Source organism: Procambarus clarkii, chromosome 66 (assembly GCF_040958095.1).
Source record: "Procambarus clarkii isolate CNS0578487 chromosome 66, FALCON_Pclarkii_2.0, whole genome shotgun sequence".
Classification (NCBI taxonomy): domain Eukaryota; kingdom Metazoa; phylum Arthropoda; class Malacostraca; order Decapoda; family Cambaridae; genus Procambarus; species Procambarus clarkii.
Genome location: NC_091215.1, coordinates 19,564,886 through 19,589,435, shown reverse-complemented (window position 1 = coordinate 19,589,435; position 24,550 = coordinate 19,564,886). Strand labels below are relative to the sequence as shown.

At 43.3% G+C, this 24,550-nt stretch overlaps 1 protein-coding gene across 10 annotated transcripts in view; it reads right to left on the bottom strand.

Annotated features, from left to right (window-relative positions):
* LOC123769144 (probable G-protein coupled receptor Mth-like 3) overlaps positions 1–24,550 on the bottom strand; it is a 139,665-nt gene that overhangs the window by 41,094 nt on the left and 74,021 nt on the right. For all 10 annotated transcript variants that reach the window (XR_011223842.1, XR_011223841.1, XM_069309838.1 and 7 more), the window contains exons 3-5: positions 22,772–22,850; positions 9,545–9,708; positions 6,811–6,982 (exon numbers count right to left, since the gene is read on the bottom strand). Coding sequence is in view for 8 of the 10 variants with exons in the window: in XM_069309838.1 (XP_069165939.1) it covers positions 6,811–6,982; positions 9,545–9,708; positions 22,772–22,850 (415 nt within the window). In the remaining 2 variants the exon portion in view is untranslated. The remainder of the gene's footprint in view (positions 1–6,810; positions 6,983–9,544; positions 9,709–22,771; positions 22,851–24,550) is intronic.

Here is a 24,550-nt window from a genome sequence, read left to right as displayed (position 1 = left end):
ATTATGTATATATATAGTGTTTCGTTATTATTATGTATTATTCTAATTTTTGTTTTTGTTGACCTGTGAATATTTTTTGCCAATTTTACTGTAATTTATCTACTTAAAATTACCTGTACCTGAACCTGTAAAGTTAAGCTGTAAAGTACCTATAAACATTTGTTGTCAATTCTGCTGTAAATTGTCTACTTAAAATTATCTGTTAGTTTAAGGACTTGCCCGAAACGCTATGCGTGCTAGTGGCTTTACAAGATTATAAAATCAACATCATTCCTTTGTTCTCTTAACCCCCTCAATGTACTTTCTTGTATATAACTAAATAAATATATTGATATGGCTGCCATATTGTGCTTTATGATAGGGTGTGGCAGTATTGTATATTGTATTCCATTGTATGAGAGTGATCACGAGCTTGCCTGTTGAGTGAACGGGGTCTAGGACATGTATCATTCGTGTGAGGAGAGGAGAGTGTGTCAGTCGGTTGGTTAAAGTGTTGCCAGTTTGTGTATTTTTGAGACTGCTGTTATATTTCTTAGTTAACTTTATATTAGGGGTTAATATCACTCCAGAAAGTACATAATATTATAATACTGAAGTATGATTACATCTGTCTGAAAGTGGTTACTTCTGAATGTTTTGGGTTAGTTAAAAGTTTTATCAGACATTTGGTAACTCTGTGGGAGTGTGTCCCAGAGGCTTGCATGTGGAGATCATGTCAGTAGCTGTGAGGAAATGGAACTAGAATGTTCTTTTATTAGTTAAGTCACTGTAGTCCAGGAGGCAATAGTAGGCGGACAATCCGGAATGTAGGTGTAGCAAATGTAGGAGGCAATCCGGCGGACATAAACAATTATAGACCAATATCAACCCTACCCATTCAAATAAAAAATATTTGAAAAAATTATCTACAAACAGCTCTATTCCTAACTCGTAAAAATTGACATACTCAGCCCCTGCCAGTTTGGCTTCTGGTCCCAAAAGAGCACCAATGATGCAATCATTAGTCTCCTTGACATAATCTACTCAGCCCTTGACAAAAATGAGTTTCTGATTGGACTCTTCATTGACCTAAGAAAAGCCTTTGATACTGTTAATCACAACTACCTCTTACTTAAACTCCAGCATTATGGAATCCAAGGCCTTGCCCTGGACTATATCTGATCCTATCTTAGTGACAGACACCAATGTGTAGCCATCAATGATACAACCTCTTCCACTCTACCAATAATCATTGGAGTGCCACAGGGCAGCATCTTGGGACCTCTTCTATTTCTTATATATATCAATGATCTGCCTAATGTCTCTAATATTCTTAAACCTATATTGTTTGCTGATGATACTACCCTCATCTATTCAGACTCCAACTCACATACATTAAATAATGTTGGGAATAATGAATTAAAAAAAGTCCAATTATGGATGTCAACTAACAAACTAACACTAAACATAGAGAAAACCTACTACATCTTATTTGGAAGTAAATCATTGAATGCAGTTCAGCTACAGATAGACAACATTAACATCAGTAATAAAAATGATGGCAAGTTTCTTGGCCTATTCCTAGACAAGAGACTCAACTTCAGCACCCACATTCAACACATAACTAAGAAAGTCTCTAAAACAGTTGGTATACTCACCAAAATCAGATATTATGTTCCTAACTCTGCTCTCCTCTCACTATATTATGCACTAATCTATCCCTATCTTAATTATGGTATACAGTATGTGCATGGGGGTCAACCACTGCAAACCACCTCAAGCCCATCATCACCCAGCAAAAATCTGCTATCAGAATAATAACAAACTCTGCTTTCAGACAACACTCAGCTCCCTTGTTTAAATCCCTTAACATGCTAAATATTAACTCCCTCCACACATTCTCTCGTGTCAACTACATTTACAAAACCCTGTTCTTAAATGCAAACCATGCTCTGAAACTCTCCCTGGACAGATGTAATAGGACCCATTATCACCACACCAGAAATAAATATCTCTTTGATATCCCCCAGGGTCAAACTTAATCTGTGTAAACACTCTATGCAAATAAATGGACCCAGTCTATGGAACTCACTCCCTAGTGAATTGAAAAGCTGTCAAACTTTTGCCTCATTCAAAAACAAAAACAAAAGTACCTAATTTCATCTTCGTAGTTTACTACACTGAGCTTTAAATTTACTCTGTATCTAGTGTTACCCAATCTCCCAATCTTTATGTACTTAATCCAAACAACTTTATCATTGTGTTCATTGCTGTCTTCTTTTATGTGCTAGCCATATGCTATATTGTGCCTACTAATTTTTGTTAAACTACCATTCAAGATGTCATTGCAATCAATCTGAGCTACCTATGTGCTTTAATATACCTACAAATTTCTCTCATCTTTTATTTTTTTCTTGCTATGTACTTGTGATCATTTTTATAAATTTTGCTAGTATTTACCTACTTAAAATTTTCTTAGATTAAGGACATGCCCAAAACGCTGTGCGTACTAGTGGCTTTACATAAATGTAATTACTATGCTATGTATCTTCACAATCCCAATGTTCCTTCTTGTATATAAATAAATAAATAAATAAATAAATAAATAAATAAATAAATAAATAAATAAATAAATAAATAAATAAATAAATAAAGTCTTTTGTTCTGTTCTTATTTGATAATATCTGAGTAGACAAGATACTATAACAAGCCACACAGTGAATTATATCATACAGTATTGTAGATTTAAATAGTTGCCCAGTGGAGATTTTTGTATATAATAATTCTTAAGTTCTAATATTATAAGTTTGTACTTGTGTTTGTGTCCCTCCCTCAGTAAATTACCAGTGCCTGTATTTTTATATCACAGGGGTCTTAGGATCATACCCAGGATCTAACTGAAGTATGATAGGCCTGGGTAAAAAGTTAATCCTGTGTCAGACGCAAGCTTATTTCAAGAGCGGGGGTGATAACACAATTCATTCTGGACTTGTCCCATCTGAACCCCTGGGTCTTTTGCCCCTCCTTTTGGATGACTACTCTGTCCTAGGTCCGGCTGCTTTTGGAGCTGGGCACTTGGATGGTGTCCCTGGACCTCCGTGACGCGTATTGGCACGTCCCGATTCATCCGGGGTTCAGGGACTGGCTCTATTTTGTAGTAGGACGGAGAGCTTACTGCTTTCGTTGTCTTCCATTTGGCTTGAATCTGGCACCTTGCATTTTCACACACCTTACCCGGGTTGTGGTGACTCATTTGTGTCTGTTAGGGGGTTCGGGTTCTGGCTAATCTCGACGACTGGCTGGTCTGGGCTTCCAGCCGGTTCATGTGTCTGCTCACCAGGGATTTGGTGCTTTCCCAGCTCATTAGGTTTGGGTTCTTAGTGAATTGGAGGAAGACCCATTTGGTTCCTTCTCAGGTTCAAATTTGTCTGGGTCTTGTATAGGACTCTCGGAACCACTTCCTTGTCTCTCCCTCCAGCAGCATTGCTGTGGCTGTAGTCCTGCTTTTGGCTGTTTTTGGAGGGCACCAGGGTCACTCGTCGGTTGTTCGAGCAGCTGTGTGGGATTCTGAACTTCGAAGTGCTGGTCTACCCGTCGGGTCTGATCTGGCTTCGGCAGCTATTCTGGTTCCTTCGGAGACATCCGTTCCGCCGTTCTTGCAATCACTAGCTTCGGCTGCTGCGTCGCTGGCTGCTTCTTCGTTTTTTTTGGGGTTCGAGGCTATTGGGGTCGATGCCTTTCGGGTGGACTGGTCAAGGTGGGGTTACCTGTACCTCTTCCCCCCCTGTTCAATTGATGCTCCAAGTCCTGGCTTTCATGGAGACTCACTAGGGAAGAGTGTCCTGTTGGCTCCTTGGTGGCCAGCTTAGCCCTGGTTTCAGGCGCTGCTTGCTTGGTGTCCGGACCTGAGCGTCTCCGCCTCTTTCAGTAGATTGGTCCAGTCCGGTACGTGGCTGGTTTGATCTTCTCCTCTGATTTTCACATCTAGTCTTTTTGACACAGCTTTATCACCACTTGCATGGTGATCAGGTGGCTTCGCTGATTGTGTCCCACCTGTGGGTTTCGTCTCAGTGGCAATATGAAGTTTCCTGGTGGTCCTTTCGCACTTTTTGTCTCTTCACAGCTTGTCTGATTTCTGATCGGGTTTTATCCTTTCTCTCTCTTGATTGTCCAGGACTGTCATCTTATGCTGAATACTGTCACCTCGTATCATGCAGTGCTGGCGGAGCCGCTTTAGCTTCTGTTCAGGGTGGATGTCACTTCTGCTTCTTTTCGTATGCGTTCTCAGGCGTAGTTTCACCTCCGGCCTGCTTATGTGCTTCCTAAGCCATCCTGGTCTTTGGACCGGGTGCTCTCTTTTCTCTCTTCTCCTTGGTTTGTGGTGGCACCTTTGGTTCAGGAATGCTTTTATAAGGCTCTTTTTCTTGTTGGCAAAGAAATGGTTAAGAGGTCGAGGTAATCCAGAACCTGAACCCCTAAACAGATGCAAACGGGTCACCACGACCCGAGTAAAGCATGAGAAAATGCGATATTCAAATTTTCTTTTTTTCTCTGGGGGAGGGTGGGTCAGAGAGCTTCATGCTCTCCTGTGCAGGGGTTTCTGCTCTTTCATTCGTGGTGGTCGGTTTGTTCATTTGCAGCCGTCTCCTTTTCTGGCGAAGAATGAGACTGCTGCTTTCCAGAGGGGCCCCTTGGGTTGTTGATGCTTGGTTGGTTCGGTCGGAAGTGCATCATGGTCTGTGTCTGGTTGCGGCTCTTTGCTGTTATTTCCGTGCCACAGCCTCTGTGGCAGGGGACACACTTTGGGTTGACCTGGTTTTCCTTCTTCCATGTTCCTGGGAGTAGGTCTCCCAGGTTATCCGCAGGGTTATTAGGTTTAGCCAGCCTGCGATCTATCCCCATGCTCACGACGTATGTAAGTTCGCTGCTTTGGCTGCTGTTTTTGGTAATATGTCCTGGGCTGACATTAGGGCACAGCTTTTGGAGGTTGAACAGGGTTCTGATTGCACGGTACCTCATTAATGTTCCTGGCCCTTCTCGGGCATATGTAGCCTTGGGTCGCAGGTTGCAGCCAGTTGTCTCTACTTCGAGTTGAGGAGTGAGTGACAGCCGCCTCCTGAGTAAGTCCCTTTGTTACTTTATATTTGGTTTGGTAGCTCTAGGGAGCCGAACGGGCTCTCCACAGAAAACCAGTGTTGAATGTAATGAAACGCCATTTTCAGGGTGAGACTCGGAGGCTCTCTTGCATCCCTCCCTCCCTCTGGTGGGTGTTTTCTTCACGATTTTGATATTTAGCCACTGAACTGGGGTTGGGTAGTCTGTGTGGGAGGTCTGGGACCTTCCCCCTCCCAGGGAGGGGAAAGTTGCGCAGACAGAGGCGCAGCGGCTGTGGTGACATCATGCTTGTTTGCTTGTTTTCTGACTGGAGAATTCTGCTTGCTCGTTACTCTTTCAGTTAAAATTTTTTCACCATCTGTAGTTTGTTTTGGAATTCCTACCTTTCTGGGTGCCTGACCTGGTAGATGACAGATATAGACTGCTTCCAACTACACAGGGGTGTTTATAGGCCATTGCTCCTTGTGCCTCTATGATGGGGGCCAGGTTCTGGCTTGTAGTGCCCGGTAGGTTAAGAACTCCATCGATTAACCGCTACTATGGTTAAATATATACACATCAGTCCAGTATGGTTCTGGGGAGTCTCCGGGTCTCACCCAGAAAATGGAGTTTCATTACATTCAACGCTGTTTTTTCTGGTTCTCACTTCTCATATCAGATTGGAAAGCTTTATGCTCTCAATCAGAAGCCATGGTTTTGTGATTCAGTGCCAGATGGAAAGTTTCTTCATTTATAGCTGCCTTCTTTTCTGGCTAAATATATGTGGCTGGGTTCTGAAGGGGTCTGTTGGTTGCTGATTCTTAGTTGGTTCGGTTGAGATTGTATCACTTGCTTTATCTGGTTGGAGCGGCTTGCCTTTGTTTACTGACAATTTCTAGACCACCTCAGGCTTGCATGGCATTGGGTGAAGTGAACCGGCACTGTTCTCCCTTTTCTGGGGTTCCTTGCTACTTTCTCCCTTATGCCCATATGTGTTGCTGTATGTGATGAAACAGCTCAAGGAGCTACCAAGGGCGGCCCCTCCCAGACATTCAGCATTGAATGTAATGAAATGCCTCTTTTTGGTAGGTTTCCTTAGTTCTTGCTGTGCTATCTAACCACATCAAACACAAAAGTGGTCTTGCCAGGTGAAAAGGGAAGAAGTAGCCAAGAACCAAGAAAAGCCTAACTCCACACAAGCTTGGCACAGTCTAGGAACGCTAGACGCTATGCCAAAGAAATGCACTAAATTGCTTATCAATGTTCGGTTTTCAAAGACTATGGAACAAATATTTTTTATTTTTGGTAATTCATCAATTAGGTCATTTTAAGACTCCACTAGTATAAGATTCATACAAAGGAAAGAGCAGAATATATATATATAGATATTTGGCTTTTTTTTTTAATGTAATTTTAAAGTGTGTGTGAAGAAGCAGTATGGCTATGCACTGGGACTATAGTGTGTTCAGTGTTTCAGCTGGCTGTGGAGGAAATTGATTCATTCATTCTGCCCATAAAGGTTTTGACACTTCTTATCACATTTCAGTTAAAAATATAGGCTACATATTTCAAACTAAACTCAAAACAATAGTTTAATTACCATACAACACATGTGTTTTTTTTTTTTTTGCATTAGTACATAAGTGAGTTGCTGTTATTATCAGTATTTGCAGTTAATGTGAGAAAAGATGTTAACCCAAACTAATAAAACACACACTTTACTTGGGGCAAACTTACTGGCTTTTAGTTTTAGTTGAATTACTGCTGTGGCTTGTGTTGTTGTCAAATGTTGTTTTTCTCTGTTTGAAGTCCCGTGCAAGTGTCACTGCTACGTGCACAAAAAAGAATAAGTTGACCATAACCAGAAGAAAGATTATACCAGAGAGGTAGAGCCAGTATTCTGCATTACCTGTAATGAACCAAAACTTCTATGTTGAAAATACATTAATGTTTGTATTATATATTTAATAATAATTATAGAAAGACCTTTTTGCCATGAAATGTCAAGATACCAAGAAATTAACCTTCAAACGACACAGCAAACCAGCAACAGGCAATCTCATAAATGCACTTCACAATATATACTGGGAATCTGAATTCAATAATGCACAGGGCAAATTTATTAACCAACATCTTCCTCTCCAAAACTCTAAGCCTCTACAAAACACACTGTCCTCTCCTCACCAAGCAAATAACTGCCAAAAGAATAAACAACTTCTGGCTCACACGTGGCATACTTAAAGCAATTAACAAAAAATAATATGAAAAATAACATAGGCCTAGTTTCAAAAGAACTAGTTAAAAGATACTCATCAATACTTACCAGTATAATAAGAAGAGCTAAACTTTCCTTTTATGAGAGTAGATTCAAAGAAGCAAAAGGAAATATGAAAAGGATATGAAAAGCCATCACTAACATCACAGGATCTAAACAACAATCACATAACAAGCAGCAGGTAAAACTCTCAAAAGATAGTTACACACTTGCAACAGACTTAGAAACAGCAACTGAATTCAATAGCTTCTTGTCATCAATTGGTTATCTTGAGGTTATCTTGAGATGATTTCGGGGCTTTAGTGTCCCCGCGGCCCGGTCCTCGACCAGGCCTCCACCCCCAGTAAGCAGCCCGTGACAGCTGACTAACACCCAGGTACCTATTTTACTGCTAGGTAACAGGGACATAGGGTGAAAGAAACTCTGCCCATTGTTTCTCGCCGGCGCCTGGGATCGAACCCAGGACCACAGGATCACAAGTCCAGTGTGCTGTCCGCTCGGCCGACCGGCTCCCCTGGTGCTAACCTTGCCAGAAAAATCCCAGAAACCCAGGCACATATCTCACCGGCATCTATCCTAACACTTTATTCCTCTTGCCAGTCAGCCTGACAGACAGCCATAATTCACTCACAACCAAAGCTGGGACCATTAGTGAAATATCAACTATGGTAAATAAAAGTGCTGCTCATGCCATTGCACCACCCATAGCTCTGCTATTCAACAAATCTCTGGAGTGTCATACTTTTCCTGATATCCTTAAAAAAAAGCAAGAGTAACTCCAGCTCATAAAGGATGCGATGCAGCTGACAGACAATTACAAACCAATAATACTACCACCCATATCATTTCAGGCAGATCCTTAATCTAATAAAAGTAAAGGTATTAATAGGAATTTTGTATCAGAATTTGAGTTCAACATAATAACTACAATATAAATTGATAGCATTGATTATACTAGTAAGGTTGCATGTCATAAGTATTAAAATTGGGGTAGCGAGCAGCATGAGATACAATGTGAGTTTGGAGCGGGAAACTATGAGGATTAAATTAGGTATTTTTGGGTTTTACTTTAGAATAAAGCACAGGTTGGAATTTTTTTTTCATTCATTTGGGAGCGAGTTCCATAGACTGGGTCTTTTTATTTGCATGGAGTGTTTGCACAGATTTAATCTGACTTATCAATATCAGAGAGAGATTTATTTCTTGTGTGGTGCTCATAGGTTCTATTCAACCTGTCCCCATACAAAGATGGTCGCTTTTTGCTCGTATGCATTATGTAAGGCCAAAAATTGTCGTACCAGATAATGGAAGCAGCTTGTGAAAGTTACGTACTGTCCCATTTTCTGTTTTGGGTTCTCTGGTAGGTTGGGAGAGGTCACTTTTTTTTTTACTGTTTTCTTGATGTTGGGAAACCTTAGGAGGACTACCTGTTTTATTACATCTATCAAAGAAGAGTTTCAAATCAGGATTAATATTTAGGAACAAGGTTTTGTACATGTAAATAGCACAAAAGAATGTGTGGATAGAGAGTACGTTTAGCATGTTTAGGGATTTAAAGAGAGGGGCGATGTGTTGTCTGAAGACAGTTTATTGTACAGTAGTTCTGATAACAGATTTTTGCTGGATGATGATAGTTTTGAGGTAATTTATAGTGGTTGAACCCCATAAACAGATACTGAACCGTTTGTAAGATAGGTATAGATTAGCGAGTAGTATAGTGAAAGGACAGAAGAGTGGGGAAAAATAGTACATATTTGATTTTAGAAAGTGTACTAACAGTTTTTGAGATTTTTTTGGATATGTGTTAAATGTGTGTACTGATGTTTAGTTTCTTTTCTATATAGGCCAATGAACTTTCCATAATTTTTAATACTAATAAACCAAATACACCTGAATGTAATAAACTGTATATAATATACCCCGAGTTAGCGGCTTTGCAAGAATATAATGCACAAACACCAATGTTATGTACTCTCACAACCCAATGTATCTTATTGTATATAAATAAATAAATAAATAAATAATAATAATAATAATAACTTAAATGCACTGCAACAGTAATACTGTATAAATAATAATACTGATATTATCAGAAGTAATACTTTACAATTCAATAACAAAAATTATTTTCAAATATAAGAAATACATATAAAACCATTTGCATTTAACTATAAAAATACAAAACCTGGAACTCACCATGAAACCAGCAAGTACCACCTGTAAAGTCAGGTCTTATGAGATTGGGACTCCCAAAGTTGTCAATGATGAGGGCAATCACACCCACCACCAGGGGACAACCCCAAGCATACAAGCTGTACATCATGAACACCTTTTTACTGTGATGTTTCTGTTGGGATGACCTGAAACAAGAATCCACTCTTAGTACAGTATTTGATTTTCATGGGTGCACAGAGGCAAGTGTAGTGAAAGCACAAATTTATTGATTTCTAAATATAATAGGTTATAAAACATAATTGCCCAAAACACTTTGCTTAATATTCACATCATTAGTACTCTATGTGTAATTCCTGTCCCCACAATTTACCTGAAATTACCTGAAGGCCATTAACACTAGTTAGTGGCCTTGACGATGACAGGAAGCTGGGGGTCCTCATCAAAGGTCCCCCCATTTGCCTTGATGATCTTTTCCAATTGGACTTTAAAATTTAGCCGAGTTTTGATATTTACAGCTTTGGCACAGCGCATGAGCTGGCTGGATGTGAAAAAACGAACGAGAAAGCTTTGTGCAATGAAGCGGAAGTAACGTCCACCTAGAACGCAAGCTGCAGCAGCTCTGCCAATGCCGCACGATAAGAAGCGACAGTATCAAGCATGCAATGGCAATCCAGAAAAAGCCAAGAGAGAGAAAGGATGAAACAACCTGGTCCAAAATTGACAAAAATTGATGAAGAGAAAAAATTGACAAAACGACCACCAAGAAACTCCATACAGCCGCTGTGAAGACGACCGCAGGTGGGATGCCATCTGATCACCATACAAATGGCAATACATATGCTTCAGAAAGAACAGACATGTAAAGTGGAGCAGTAAGGCAAACCAGCAAGGTACCTCACTGCCTGATCTGCTGAAAAAGATGGAGCCGTGGAAAAATACCCAGGTTCGGACACCGAGCAAGCAGTACCTGAAATCAAAGCTCGGAGTGCTACCCTGGAGCCAGGAGTAGCACCCTCCCTCAATAGGATTCCAAGCGAGCTAGGACCTGGAGCAACAGCTGGACCGGCGGAAAGAGGTACAGAAACCCCCACCTTGACCAGTCCTGCCGAAAAGCATCTACCCCGATGGCCTCTCCGTCAGGGAACGGCCAACCCGTTCTCGCACTTGCTTAAAGTCAATATTGGCTTATTTAATAAGTGCATATGTGACATACTAATTGATTGTGAATATTTTAGTTTACCTTGAAAAGCTTCATAGAAATCACCGACCTCACCTAACCTTCTTAGTATGTTAAGATAAGCATCTTATTGCTTCTTAATTACAATTATTACTTAACCTATACAGTTGATAGGTTAAGTAATAATTGTATTAAGCATCTTATTGCTTCTTAATTAAAATTATTACTTAACCTATACCGTTGATAGGTTAAGTAATAATTGTAAATAAGAAGCAATAAGATGCTTATCTTAACATACTAAGAAGGTTAGGTGAGGTCGGTGCTTTCTATGAAGCTTTTCAAGTTAAACTAAAATATTCACAATCAATTAGTATGTCACATATGCACTTATTAAATAAGCCAATATTGACTAGAAGCAAGTGCGAGAATGGGTTGCATATTACTTAACCTATACGGACGACACCACATACAATGGTAGATGCCGAGAACACGCCGATGTGAAGAGGTCAACTCCCGGGTGCCCGTACATCCAGCAAAGCCACAGGAAGGAGCCGGCATTGACTGTCCACTCCCACAAAGAGGAGTTGAAACTCCACAAACCATTTGCCAGAACATTGGACACTCCCTGAATGTGAACAGCGCCAGAGAGCTAAACCAAAAGAACTCAGCAGAAAAGCCACCAGAATCGACCAGCCCCAAATAGCCACGGACCATAGAGACCCCCGCCTCAGTTAAGACAACGAACCATGGGGGAGCAGTCCGAATGGAGTCGGATCCTCTCCAGCACCTGCCACACCGCCGCAAACTCCCATACTGCGTTGTGAGCCCGACGTAAGGACAGCCCCCAATGCCCCTGGCCAGACTGGTGAACACTGGTCACAAAGCCCCAACCATGAGAAAAGGCATCCATGAACACATCGGTCGAGGGAAGAGAAAGGTACCATGGCACTAAACCCCGAAAAACCTGAAGAGAATGCTGGTGACACAGCAACCAACACAAGGACACCGGGGAACAACCCCTGCAATCGTGAGAGCGATGAAAGAAGCTGTCCCGAAGCTACCAGAACAGCCCCCGAAGCCAAACCCTACCCAGCGGATAAACCAACAAGGCAAACTACAGGCTCCCACACAGCTGCTCGAGCAACTGCTGAGTGATGGGTCTCCCTCAAAAGTTTGTTTGGTCTCCCTCAAAAACAGCTGAAGGTTGGTCTGCAACCAGAGCAGTGCTGCAGGAGGAAGAGAGTGTAGGTAGCGGGTGTTTGCGGCAGTGTGGATGTTGCTTCGGAGGGTACGAGTTGCTCGCGGATTGGCGATCTGGCTCCATTTGGATTGCTCCCCGGTGATTCATGGCCTGAACCACAGGGGTTCATTGCGATTCTTGGCTCTTTGGGGCTGGTTGCTTTGTGAGACTCGTCTGCCGAGTTCTCCGGGTTTGACTCTCCTGGCCGTTCACGTTCAGGGGGTGTCCAACATCCTGACGGACGACCTGTCACTGTTCATTCCCCTGTCCACGGAATGGACCCGTCAACGCCGACTCATTCAATTGGCTCTGCTGGATGTACAGGCACCCGGAGGTGGACCTCTTTGTGTCGGCGTGGTCAAGGCATCTCCCATTGTACATGGCGCCCTTTCCCGACTGCGAGGCCATTGGGGTCGATGCCTTGCAGCACGATTGGTCGAGAAGGGGTTACCGGTACATCTTCCCACCCCCCCCCAGTTCAGATGTTGCCCCAGGTCCTAGCTTCGCTTGGAGACTTACCAGGGAAGAGTAGTCCTCCTGGCTCCTTGGTGGCCAGCCCAGTCTTGGTTTCAGGCGCTGCTTGCCCTGTGTCCGAACTCGCGGGTTCTCCCGTGGCTCCGCCTCTTTCAGCAGATCGGCCCGGACCATTATGTGGCTGATTCGATCATCTCCTCGAGTCTTCGCTTCTGGTCTTTCTGACTCGAGTCTATCACCACTTGTATGGTGAGCAGGTGGCTTCATTGATGGTGTTACACCTGCATGCTTTGTCTCGGTGGTATTATGAAGTTTCTTGGCAGTCTTTCTGGGTTTTTTTGGTCCCTTCGTAGGTTGACTTCGGTTTCCGATAGGGTTGTCCTATCCTTTCTCTCATGATTGTTTCAAGACCGTTATCTTATGCCAAATACTGCCGCCTCGTATTGTGTGGCACTGGCAGAGCCGCTGCAGTTTGCATTCGGCATTGATCTCGTGCGTTTTTTCACCTCCAGCCTGCTCATGTGCAGTCTGAGCTGTTCTGGTCTTTGGACCAGGTGATCTCTTATCTCTCTTCTACTCGGTTTGTAGTGGTTCCTTCAGTTCAAGCTCATTTCTCCAAGACTCTTTTCCTGTTGGTTTTGGCCTCTGGGGGTCGGGTCGAGAAGCTTCATGCTCTCCTCCAACGCAAGGGTTTCTGCTTTTTTTTATCCTGGTGATAGGTTTATTCGGTTGCAGCTGTCTCCTTTTCTGACGAAGAATGAGATTGCTGCTTTCCAGAGGGGTCCTTGGGTTGTTGATGCTTGGTTGGTTAGACCAGGGGTGCATCATGTGTTGTGTCCGGTTGTGTCTCTCCGCTGTTTTCTGCACGTCACGGCCTTCATGACCATGGATACACTTAGAGTTGACCCAGTTTTCCTTCTTCCCTGTTCTAGGGTTCGAATTATTTTAATCTTTTAAGATGTAGATTGCACAGGTTAACCAGACAGTGGTCTGTTTTGATTTACCTGCCTTTCTGGGTACGATGGCAATGATGACATACAATAGTTTAAGTGTAAAATGCTCATAGGCCATTGTTCCCTGTGCCTCTCTGACGGGGGCCAAGTTCTGGCTTGTGGTCCCCGTTTGGCATAAGGTCCCCACCCCAAACTAATATAGCACATATCAGGTTGGATAGATTCAGGGAACCGACTGGGCTCCAAGCAGAAAGTGTATTACTAACTAGTACAGAAACTACTGTATGAGGCCTCTCAAAAAAAACTGAAACACTATGGGAATCACACCATATACGTATTTTGCATTTTACTTCATGACAAATCAAACGAGGATGTCTATAAATGCTAATATTCCTTTAAGCATTTAACTTAGGCCGACCCCGACCAGCTTATGTCTGTCCCATACCCCAGATCATACCATCCCCATGAAAAGTTGGGTGAGGCTAACCCCAAGCGCCTGGCCTCCAACTTTGAACATTCTCTCTGATACTATAGCTGTGAGAATATAATAGAATACATAGCACCAATATGGAATCCCTCATAAACCTCATAAACACAGCTAAAATTGAAAGAGTGTAGAGGTTTGCAACAAGACTTGAGTACCTAAATTAAGAGATAAAAAGAAAGTCCTATATAAGTCCTATATTAGAAGGAACAGAAGGAATATGATCCCTATTGTATACACAAGATCCCTATTGTATACACAAGATCACAAGATATACACGTGGGAGGCGTGGTTTCTGCGCGAAGGTCGGCCATCTTGGTGTGCAGATTGAACGCTCCTGGCTGGAGCGTTCAATTTCCACACATCATCCGGAGCTTATCTTTGAATTCAGTTGGCTTCTTTGGACCAGTGTGTATTCACTACAACTACCCAGGGGTTCACAGCGCCTGGGGAAGCCGGAGCTTCCTTATTGGATGCCTCCCCGAGCGGAGGCGCCATGGACATTGACAGCAAGTCCCAGAGATGCAAACATCTGTTGGAGAATGAGCCACTCAGACCTCTCCTTACTGATGCCGCCAGGTTTGGAAACTCGGATAGACCCGCTCAATGGCCATATTTCAATGCTCGATCTCTGCCTTGGAAGAGGCCTCTTCACGATGGTGCAGATATGGATCGAGTCGTACTTTGGTAATGATCACCTACCCATCATCATTTCCTTCGGGGGCACTGTTCGTCCTGCTTTGACCACCTGAAGATCCAAGTGGATCTTCTCAGAGGAGGGGTGGCTTGGCTATAAGGCGGATGACTGGTCGACCCTTCCCCCAGTTACGGCAGATCTGCATGGGTCAGCCAATGCTCTCTCTGAGTCCCTCTTCAGTGTAGGCTCTCGGCATTTCAGGAGGACTAGTGGCCAGACCACCAATCCTTCCCGCCGTGGGGCACCATGGTGGACTCCTGAATGTTGGCAGGCTGTACTGAACCGGCGACATGCGTGGCGGCGATACCCTACTCCATTGCAGCGACAGACCTTCAGGAGGGCGGACGCCAGGTGTAGGCAAACAGTCCTCCTTGCCAAACGCAAGGCCTGGGCTGATTACTGTGCTTCTCTCCGATTTGACTCCTCTGCGGGAGCCTGGGCCTTTGTTTGCAAGATGACAGGGAGATACTCCCCGCCTTCCATCCCACTCGGAGACCCCAATGGTAATGGAGGCCTGGGGGAAGTATAAATAGCCAAACTTTTGGCTGACCACTTGGAGGATGTTTACTGTTCCCCGCTCCTTTCTGCGGGCTCCATGCGTTGGAGCTTCCGACAGGGTATAGGACTAGCTCAGGACCTGGATCATCCATTTACATCTGTTGAGCTTGAGGAGGCCCTGTCAATATCTAGGTGGGGCACTATGCCAGGGATAGACAGCGTCCTATATGAATTTGTTCGGAGGGCGCCAAGGATCTTTCAGTCCCACCTCCTTCACTTCTACAATGCCTGCTGGTCCTCTGGTGTCTTCCCTGACCCATGGAAATAAGCCATTCTTTTACCATTGCCCAAGTCTGGGAAGAATCCGTCTGTCCCGTGTTCATATCGGCCCGTAAGTCTGCTTCCCTGTCTCAGGAAATTTATGGAATGCCTTGTTCACACCCAACTACAATGGGTGGTGGAAACCTCAGGTCTCCTACCTGAGGGTATCAATGGATTTCGGCCGGGAAGAAGCACGACGGACTGCCTCCTCTCCTTGGAACATCAAATTATTGACACTTATCGCCGGAGAAGAGTGCTCCTTGCAGCATTCTCCGACATCAAATGTGCATTTGACTCTATCATTCTGCTGTCCTTCAGAGCCTGGCTCGACTAGGTCTCTCGGGTCCGACGTTGGTGTGGTTCCAAAACTATCTACAGGGTTGATAATCAAAATAGAGATCTTAAATGTAGCTATTGTCTTTGTATATAAGTCACCGGAGGCAAATCACCAGCAGTTTAAAGACCAACTAATGAAAATAGAACACTGCTTGGAAAACCTCACAAATCCACCCCCGAACATCATTCTGCTTGGGGACTTCAACCTACGGGACCTGAAATGGAAGAACCTAGCTAATACAGTTATATCAGAAAGAATACCAGGGAGTAGCCTAAATGAACAGGCACATGCAAATGACCTGCTATGGATGTGCAACAGGTTTGCCTTAAACCAGCAAATAATAAATGGAATGACCTTATATTCCCAATTATGTTAAAGACTGTACCTCTCCCAACCAGTTTAAGATAAAAACTAAGTGCTACCTAATTAACTCAATGTAACCTACCTCACCCCTAAATGTGAACCCATGTCTACGATTTTAAGCAATGCTGTTTGTTGACAAATTGTATTCTAGCTTTTTTTCTGCTATGTTTCCTTCCCCCCCCCATTTTTTCATTTTTTTCTCTTATTTTTTCTCAACATAATTTATACTTTAATCTCAATTAGTATTAAGTTTTAGTCTTAGTGTTTTTCCTGCCCGAAACGCTTTGTGTAATAGTGGCTTTAGGCATTGTATGTACTAGCTCTATCCATAAATCCATCAACTTTTGTATCTCACCCTGTATGTATGTATTTTACCTGAATAAATATTTGTATTTGTATTTGTAGTAGAACAAACTAGGAAGGAGAACACGCTGGACCTCATTTTCACCAATTATGATGAATAGATCAGGAACATAATGATTACAAATACCTGTTACTCAGATCACAACTTAACTGAAGTTCTGACAAGCATAGGGAATAGACCATCACAACCAGTCCCGATGGAGGAGATTTCAGCAAATTCAACTTCAATAATAAACAGAAAGACTGGGAGCAAATAAATCAAGACTTGACAGAAATAAGCTGGGAAGAACAGAGAGAAAATGAAAACCTGAACCAGTACAAATACAAAATACAAATATTTATTCAGGTAAAGTACATACATACAAGGTGAGATACAAAAGTTGATGGATTTATAGATAGAGCTAGTACATACAATGCCTAAAGCCACTATTAAGCAAAGCGTTTCAGGCAGGACCTTTTCCATTGCCTGGAAAAAATCAGCTCAGTAGCACTAGAAATATGCTCAAACCGTATATCCCTAAGAAAAAAAGAGGAAGAGATGCAGATTGGAACGGGAACGTCGTTCCCTCTATAGGTGAAGAAAACAAATCGTGGAACAACTTGAGAGTCGCACCCTATCTCAAGAACGGCAAAGAAGGTTAGGTAGAGAAATAGAAACAATTGAACTAAAGCTAAAAGAATCAAAGAAAAAGAAGAATAAAAGAAGAATTGAGCATAAGAAATATTGCCGGAACAACTGTGGACATCTTCAAGAGGAAACTAGATTGTTTCCTCCAAGGAGTGCCGGACCAACCGGGCTGTGGTGGGTATGTGGGCCTGCGGGCCGCTCCAAGCAACAGCCTGGTGGACCAAACTCTCACAAGTCAAGCTTGGCCTCGGGCCGGGCTTGGGGAGTAGAAGAACTCCCAGAACCCCATCAACCAGGTATCAGGTAATCATACAAAACCCAGGAGAGGCAAAGAGAGCAAAAGGCCATCAGTGAAAGAGAGAAATCCAAAATATTTTTTCTCTTATGCAAAATCAAGATAAAAAAAACACATCTAGTAGCGGGTCCCTGCGAAAGGGAGATGGAACTTTCACTGATGACAACAAAGAAGTTAGTTAGTTTAGTTCATTTATTATGCATCCCATACCCATCTTGTGGGCGGTAGTGGAAAGGGTTACAGAGGCACATAATGGGCTCAGGGACTGAACCCCACAATTCATTTTTTTTTTTTTTTTTTTTTTTTTTTTTTTTTTTTTTTTTTTGAGATATATACAAGAGTTGTTACATTCTTGTACAGCCACTAGTACGCGTAGCGTTTCGGGCAAGTCCTTAATCCTATGGTCCCTGGAATACGATCCCCTGCCGCGAAGAATCGTTGTTACAACCAAGTACACATTTTACTGTTGCGTTAAACAGAGGCTACAGTTAAGGAATTGCGCCCAGTAAATCCTCCCCGGCCAGGATACGAACCCATGACATAGCGCTCGCGGAACGCCAGGCGAGTGTCTTACCACTGCACCACGGAGACTGGGCTAATTTAGCTAAGCAAGTTACAATCTTGATGAGCTAGTTACAAAATTCAATATAAATCGTCACATCAACAATGGGTTCGAGATCAAAGAAGTGAGCGAGATATTGAGGAAGCAGTACGACTGTTTTCAGCAAGCCACTAAACACACTAAAGATTGATAACCCAAATGAATTTTTCATGGATATGATACCAACATCAAATCATATATCAGACATTCCCACTGGATTTTGAAGAAGCCATAAACAGTATGCCTATGCACTCTGCCCCAGGCCCTGATTCTTGGAACTCCGTATTCATCAAGAACTGTAAAAAACACTATCGCAGGCCCTTCACATTCTTTGGAGACAAAGCCTAGATACTGGCGTTATCCCTGACATACTAAAAACAGCAGAGATAGCACCACTCCATAAAGAAGGTAATAAGGCAGAGGCAAAAAATTACAGACCGATAGCACTAACATCGCACATCATAAAAATCTTTGAGTGTGCTAAGAAGTAAGATCACAAAATATATGGAATCACAGCATCTACATAACCCCGGACAACATGGTTTCAGAACAGGGCTCTCTTGCCTGTCACAGTTGCTGGACCACTATGACATGGTATTAAATGCCATGGTAGACAATCAAAACGCTGATGTAATTTACACAGATTTTGCAAAAACCTTCGACAAATGTGACCATGGTGTTATTGCACATAAAATGCGTTCAAAAGGAATTACCGGAAAAATAGGCAGATGGATCTACAATTTCCTGACCAACAGAACCCAATGTGTAATAGTCAATAAAATAGAATCCAGCCCATCAACCGTGAAGAGCTCAGTCCCCCAGGGTACTGTGCTTGCTCCAGTACTTTTTCTCATTCTCATATCGGGCATAGACAAGGACACAATCTATATTACTGTATCATCCTTTGCGGATAACATTAGGATTTTTATGAGGGTAGACAACATAGAGGACACGGCAAATCTCCAATCAGATGTAAATCAGGTCTTTCTATGGGCCACTGAAAATAATATGGTGTTTAACGAAGATAAGTTTCAGCTCATGCGCTACGGAAAAAATGAAATTATAAAAATGGAAACCAAGTACAAAACTCGGTCAAATCATAACAGAACGAAAAGGCAATGGAAAGAATTTGGGAACATACTCATGTCGGAAGACCTTACCTTCAAAGAACATAACAAAGAAGTCATCACAACTGCAAGAAAAATGACAGGTTGGATAACTAGAACCTTTCACACTAGAAATGCTAAACCGATGATGATACTTTTCAAGACGCAGTGCTCTCTAGAGTGGAGAACTGCTGCTCAATGACAGCCCCTTTCAAAGCTGGAGAAATTGCTGACCTGGAGTGTGTGCAAAGATCCTTTACTGCTAGAATCCACTCAGTAAAACATCTAAACTACCGGGACCGACTTAAGAGCCTAAATCTGTATTCTCTTGAGCGCAGGCAGGAGGGGAAGGGAAGGAATTATCAGGGGAGAGCGCCAAGCCATTACGACTATATAGCACTGGGAAGGGATCAGGATAAGGATTTGGGATGGGACGAGGGGAAAGGAATGATGCCCAGCCACTTGGAGTTTCGGGGAATTGAACGCCATCCTGCATGAGGCGAGGCGTAGAAAATATTAGAGGGGCTGGTCCGAAACCTGCACAGAAATAACATCACATGAGATCAGGAGGCATGGCAGGATTTGCAGAATACCCCCCATTGAAAAGCAGAGGTGCAACAGGTACTCTGAGAGAGAAAACTATCAACATCGGAAGCCCGAGACTGTTCAACACACTTCCACTACACATAAGGGGCATAACTGGCTGACCCCTCACAGTGTTCTAGAGAGAATTGGATAAGCACCTCCAAAGGATACCTGATCAACCAGGCTATGATTCATACGTCAGGCTGCGAGCAGCCACGTCAAACAGCCTGGTTGACCAGTCCAGCAACGAGGAGGCCTGATCAATGACCGGACCGCGAGGACACTAAGCCCCGGAAACATTCCAAGGTAAGGGCCGCTCATTCGAAGTGGAGGTTGGTGTTGTCTCCACGTCCCACCCTGTCTCGCGTGGTGTTCCCCAGGGAGTAATTCTCAGCCCGCTATTATTCTCACTTCTTCTGTCTGATCTCCCGGTATTCCGGGGTGTCCTGGTTTTAGCTTGTGCCAATGACGTAACCCTCGTGGTGGATGGTGCAACTCCTGGAGGTACAAGGTTCCCTGCAAGATGCCGTGACTGTGTTCTCTACAATTGTGCTGGGGAAGGGGCTATTTATTAACCCGGGGAAAAGTTGCGTCATCACCTTCACCTGGACCTGTTAGCTAAACCAGCCCGTGGTGACTGTCGGGGGCTGTCGTCTCCCAATCGCCACAGGACACAGGTGGCTGAGGGTTGTTCTAGATGGCCCTCGACTGACGTGGAGGCATCATGTGGATCACCTTCGGGCCTTATGCCTTCGTCATGTAAACATCATGAAACAGCTCTCTGGTGGGGCATGGGGGGCTTCAAGGAAATCGCTCCTAGCTCTCTATAAGGCCTTCATTCGTAGCAAGATCATGTATGCGAGTGAAGTCTACGGATCAGCAGCATCATCGGTCTTGGCAAGGCTGGATCCCATTCAAAATGGTACCCTTCACTCAGCGCTAGGGAATATGCGCTCCTCGCCACTTCTCTCTTTCCATGCCAAGTCGGGGTTATGGCCCCTGAGCTTTGAACGTCTTCTCGCCCTCTGCCACCAGCTTCAATGGATAGTGCATCTCCCTGCTACCCATCCATTTACTCGCCTCCAGCTCAAGGCTAACTGGTGAAATGTGCCGGCCAGACACTCCAGGCGCCGTCAGCTGCCTTTCGTCGTCCGGGACTTGGATGCATACTCACAGTTTTTCCTCCCCGTCCCTGTACTCACCCCTTGGCATCATCCCTTGGCACCGGTCAACATCCGGTGCCTCCATGGGCAGAAGAGCTCATTTGGGTTTCTGTGAACTTTTCCAAGCCTCCTCGTCGGAAGAGGGATTTAGAGGGTCTGGGCCCCTTTAATTTTTGCAGACCTATGAGCCTCCTTATACCCTGGATACTTGGGGTTTACAAGGATGGGTCCCGCAAAGATCCGTCACCATCCACATCTACGGCAGCATACTTTGCTCCTTTTTCCTTCTGTCAGACATGAAAGCTCTCCCATGCTCATTAGTGCCTGGCCGGGAACTGTTTGCAATCTTACTAGGCTTACAACTACGACAAGTTTCAGGGCCCTCTGTGGTCGTTTTCTATGTGGACTTAGTTACAGCCCTACATCTAATATCATCTCAGCGTCCATGAGTCCATTGTCATATTGTGTCACAGATCCGTGGAGAACTGTTGCCATACTCTGGTACTCTGGGTTGGTCAATCTATTTCCAATGGGTTTCATCGCATGTCAGTTTTAATGGTAATGAGGCGGCCGATGCAGCAGCAAGGATGGTGCATGGTCTCCATGACTCTACATATGTGCCTCTTAATCTTTCTGAAATTCTGCAACTCCGGACGGCTTGCCTCGCGAGTTGGGAAGCAGTGATGGCGCCAACATTCAGGTCCTCCTCTCTGGCAGGTCTCCAGGAGGGCTCCTCCCCACATCCATGGACTCGTCATCATTCTCGACTCCTCGACATGGCCATCACTCGTCTCCGGATTGGGCACACCTGCCTGGCTGCACATCCGTATCTTCTACGGCTGGTAGATTCCCCATACTGCCAGTGGTGTCCGACCCAGGATACAATGGAACACCTTTTCACTGCCGAAGATTTCATAGCGCTCGCATCAGACTATTGAGTGCCGTCCGTAGGCAGAATATTCCCCGCCTCACGGTTCCTGTCCTCGTTGACGGGGCAGGTGCGAGAGATGAAGACGTCCGATATGACATCCTTCACCATACCTTCCACTTAATCTGTCTTGTTTGTGGCCTGATGAGACTGTACAGTATGTGCCCTGAAGAGATTGTAGGGTCTGTGGCCTGAAGAGACTACAGAATAGGGACCCCATCCCTCTGTTATTTCCCGGTATCAGGCAGCCAGTGCGCATCCGATCCCTTGATCGTCGTCGCCCCTAAATCAACAGCAACAACATACACCTGGTAGTGGAACATGGACAGCCTCTTTAAAATGATAAAATTAGAATGAGGACACAGGTGAAAACTAGGAACACAAATGAGTTGAAGATTTTTTTTTTAATTTCTATAACATACTCTCTATGACATACAGGAGCCTGACAGCTGAGTGGACAGTGCTCGGGATTCGTGGTCCTGAAGTTCCGAATTCGATCCCCGGTGGAGTGGGTAACAAATGGGCAGAGTTTCTTTCACTCTGATGTTCCTGTACATCGAGCAGTAAATAGGTACCTGGGAGTTAAACAGCTGCTACAGGCTGCTACCTGGGGTGTGTGTAACAAAAAAGAGGCCTGGTCGAGGACCGGGCGGTGGGGACGCTAAGCCCCGAAATCATCTCAAGATAACCTACTCTCACCCTGCAGGGGGTGGGTGTTGCGGGTGTGAGATTGAGGGGAAAATATTCTCAAAGGCCAAGCAAATCTCTCCTGGACAGGATCCCCAAACCCTTGCGTGGCTGAAGCGGCTCAATAGAAACAAATACAGAGCGCACCTGGGGAAGTATTACAACCTGAATTTACATGAGGGTCACCATCTCTAGTGGCCTCGACAGGGTCACAAAGCTAGCAGGTTGTCAAAGGTCCCCCATTATTAATCGTACTCATATGCATATCTTTCCCCATTTCATTCTCTCTGGATACATGAATGACATGAAATACGGTCAATATATGATAAAAAACTCTCTAGGACATACCTGAGTGTTGACCACATATCATAACACATAACGTTGAGCCAGAAGAACGTCGCCAGACTGCATACATGACCAATAAATGCTGAGGGGAAGAAAATATTTCCAGAATTACTAATTTTGTTCTAAAATCACGATAAAAAGGCTTTACATTTAGTGTGAATACAAAAATAAACAAACATTGGCCTGAGGTAGTCATGGGGAAGTTGGCACTGATTGAATGATGAAGATTAAGCCACCCAAGAGGTGGCACAGGCATTTTAAGTGGTAGATATTACCACTTACGGGCTGGCATCAAAGCGGAGTGGGATTAAAGAGAATTTAAGAGTCTGGGAGAGAGAGAGAGAGAGAGAGGGGGGGGGGGGTAGGTAACAGAGTGTGGAAGTGAGAGAAAGTAAGAGTGAGGAAATGAAAGAAAATTTTACCATATCTCATTTAGTTTTAAGTATTATCCCACTACACATTATCATTTTGTCTTAATCAGCAAAAATCTGCAATCAGTACTATAACAAACTCAATCTTCAGACAGCACCCAGCTCCTCTATTTAAGTCCCTTAACATGCTAAACATAAACTTCACACATTTTCATGTGCTATCTACATGTACAAAACCTTGTTCCTAAATACTAATTTTGATCTGAAACCTTTCCTTGATAGGTGTAATAGAACCCATGAGCACCTCACCAGAAATGAATATCTCTCTGATACCCCCAGAGGCAGACTAAATCTGTGCAAACACTAAATACAAATACCCTGATGAATTAAAAAAATTGACTATCCCATGCCCTGTTCAAAAGTAAAATAAAAAAGTACCTAATTTCATCCTCATAGTTTCCTATATATATATATATATATATATATATATATATATATATATATATATATATATATATATATATATATATATATATATATATATATATATATATATTAGTATATTTTGGTAGCAGTCTTTCTTGTAAACATATGTTGTTAAATATGACCGAAAAAGTAAGATTCATAATTCTAACACGAATTTTCTCAATATTTCTTATGTTTCTTTTTACTGTCAATGGTAACTGAAAAATCAATTCTCCAAAATTCATTTTTATTTCTAGTCTGACGCTTGAACGCGTTTCGTAATAACTTATTACATTTTCAAAGACTTTAGTTTAGTTTACACACACAACTGTAACCTGAAAACACTAAACAGAGATTTACTTATGCTAACACTAAACAGCTTATATACTCGTACTTGGGTGAGGTGATATGTTGCAACAGTTTTGGATGAGGTGAACAAACTTTTGACAAACACAAGACAGAACATGGAACAATGGGTATTAATTGGATATATGAGAGCATAAGAATGGAAGTAACTGCAAAGAGCCTATTGGCCCATACTTCCTCTTGATGCTTCTGTATTGGTACGGAGTCTTGAAGTGGGTAGAATATAGTTGTGCATTAATTGGCTGTTGATTGCTGGTGTTGACTTTTTGATGTGTAGTGCCTCGCAGATGTCAAGCCGCCTGCTATCGCTGTACCTATCGATGATTTCTGTGTTGTTTGTTAAGACTTCTCTGGTGATGGTCTGGTTGTGGGAAGAGATTATATGTTCCTTAATGGAGCCCTGTTGCTTATGCATTGTTAATCGCATGGAAAGAGATGCTGTTGCCTTGCCTATATACTAAGTTCTTTGGGGCTTACAGTCCCCAAGTGGGCATTTGATGGCATAGACGACGTTGGTCTCCTTTAAGGCGTTCTGCTTTGTGTCTTAAGAGTTTTTCATGAGTAGAGTGGCCGTTTTTTG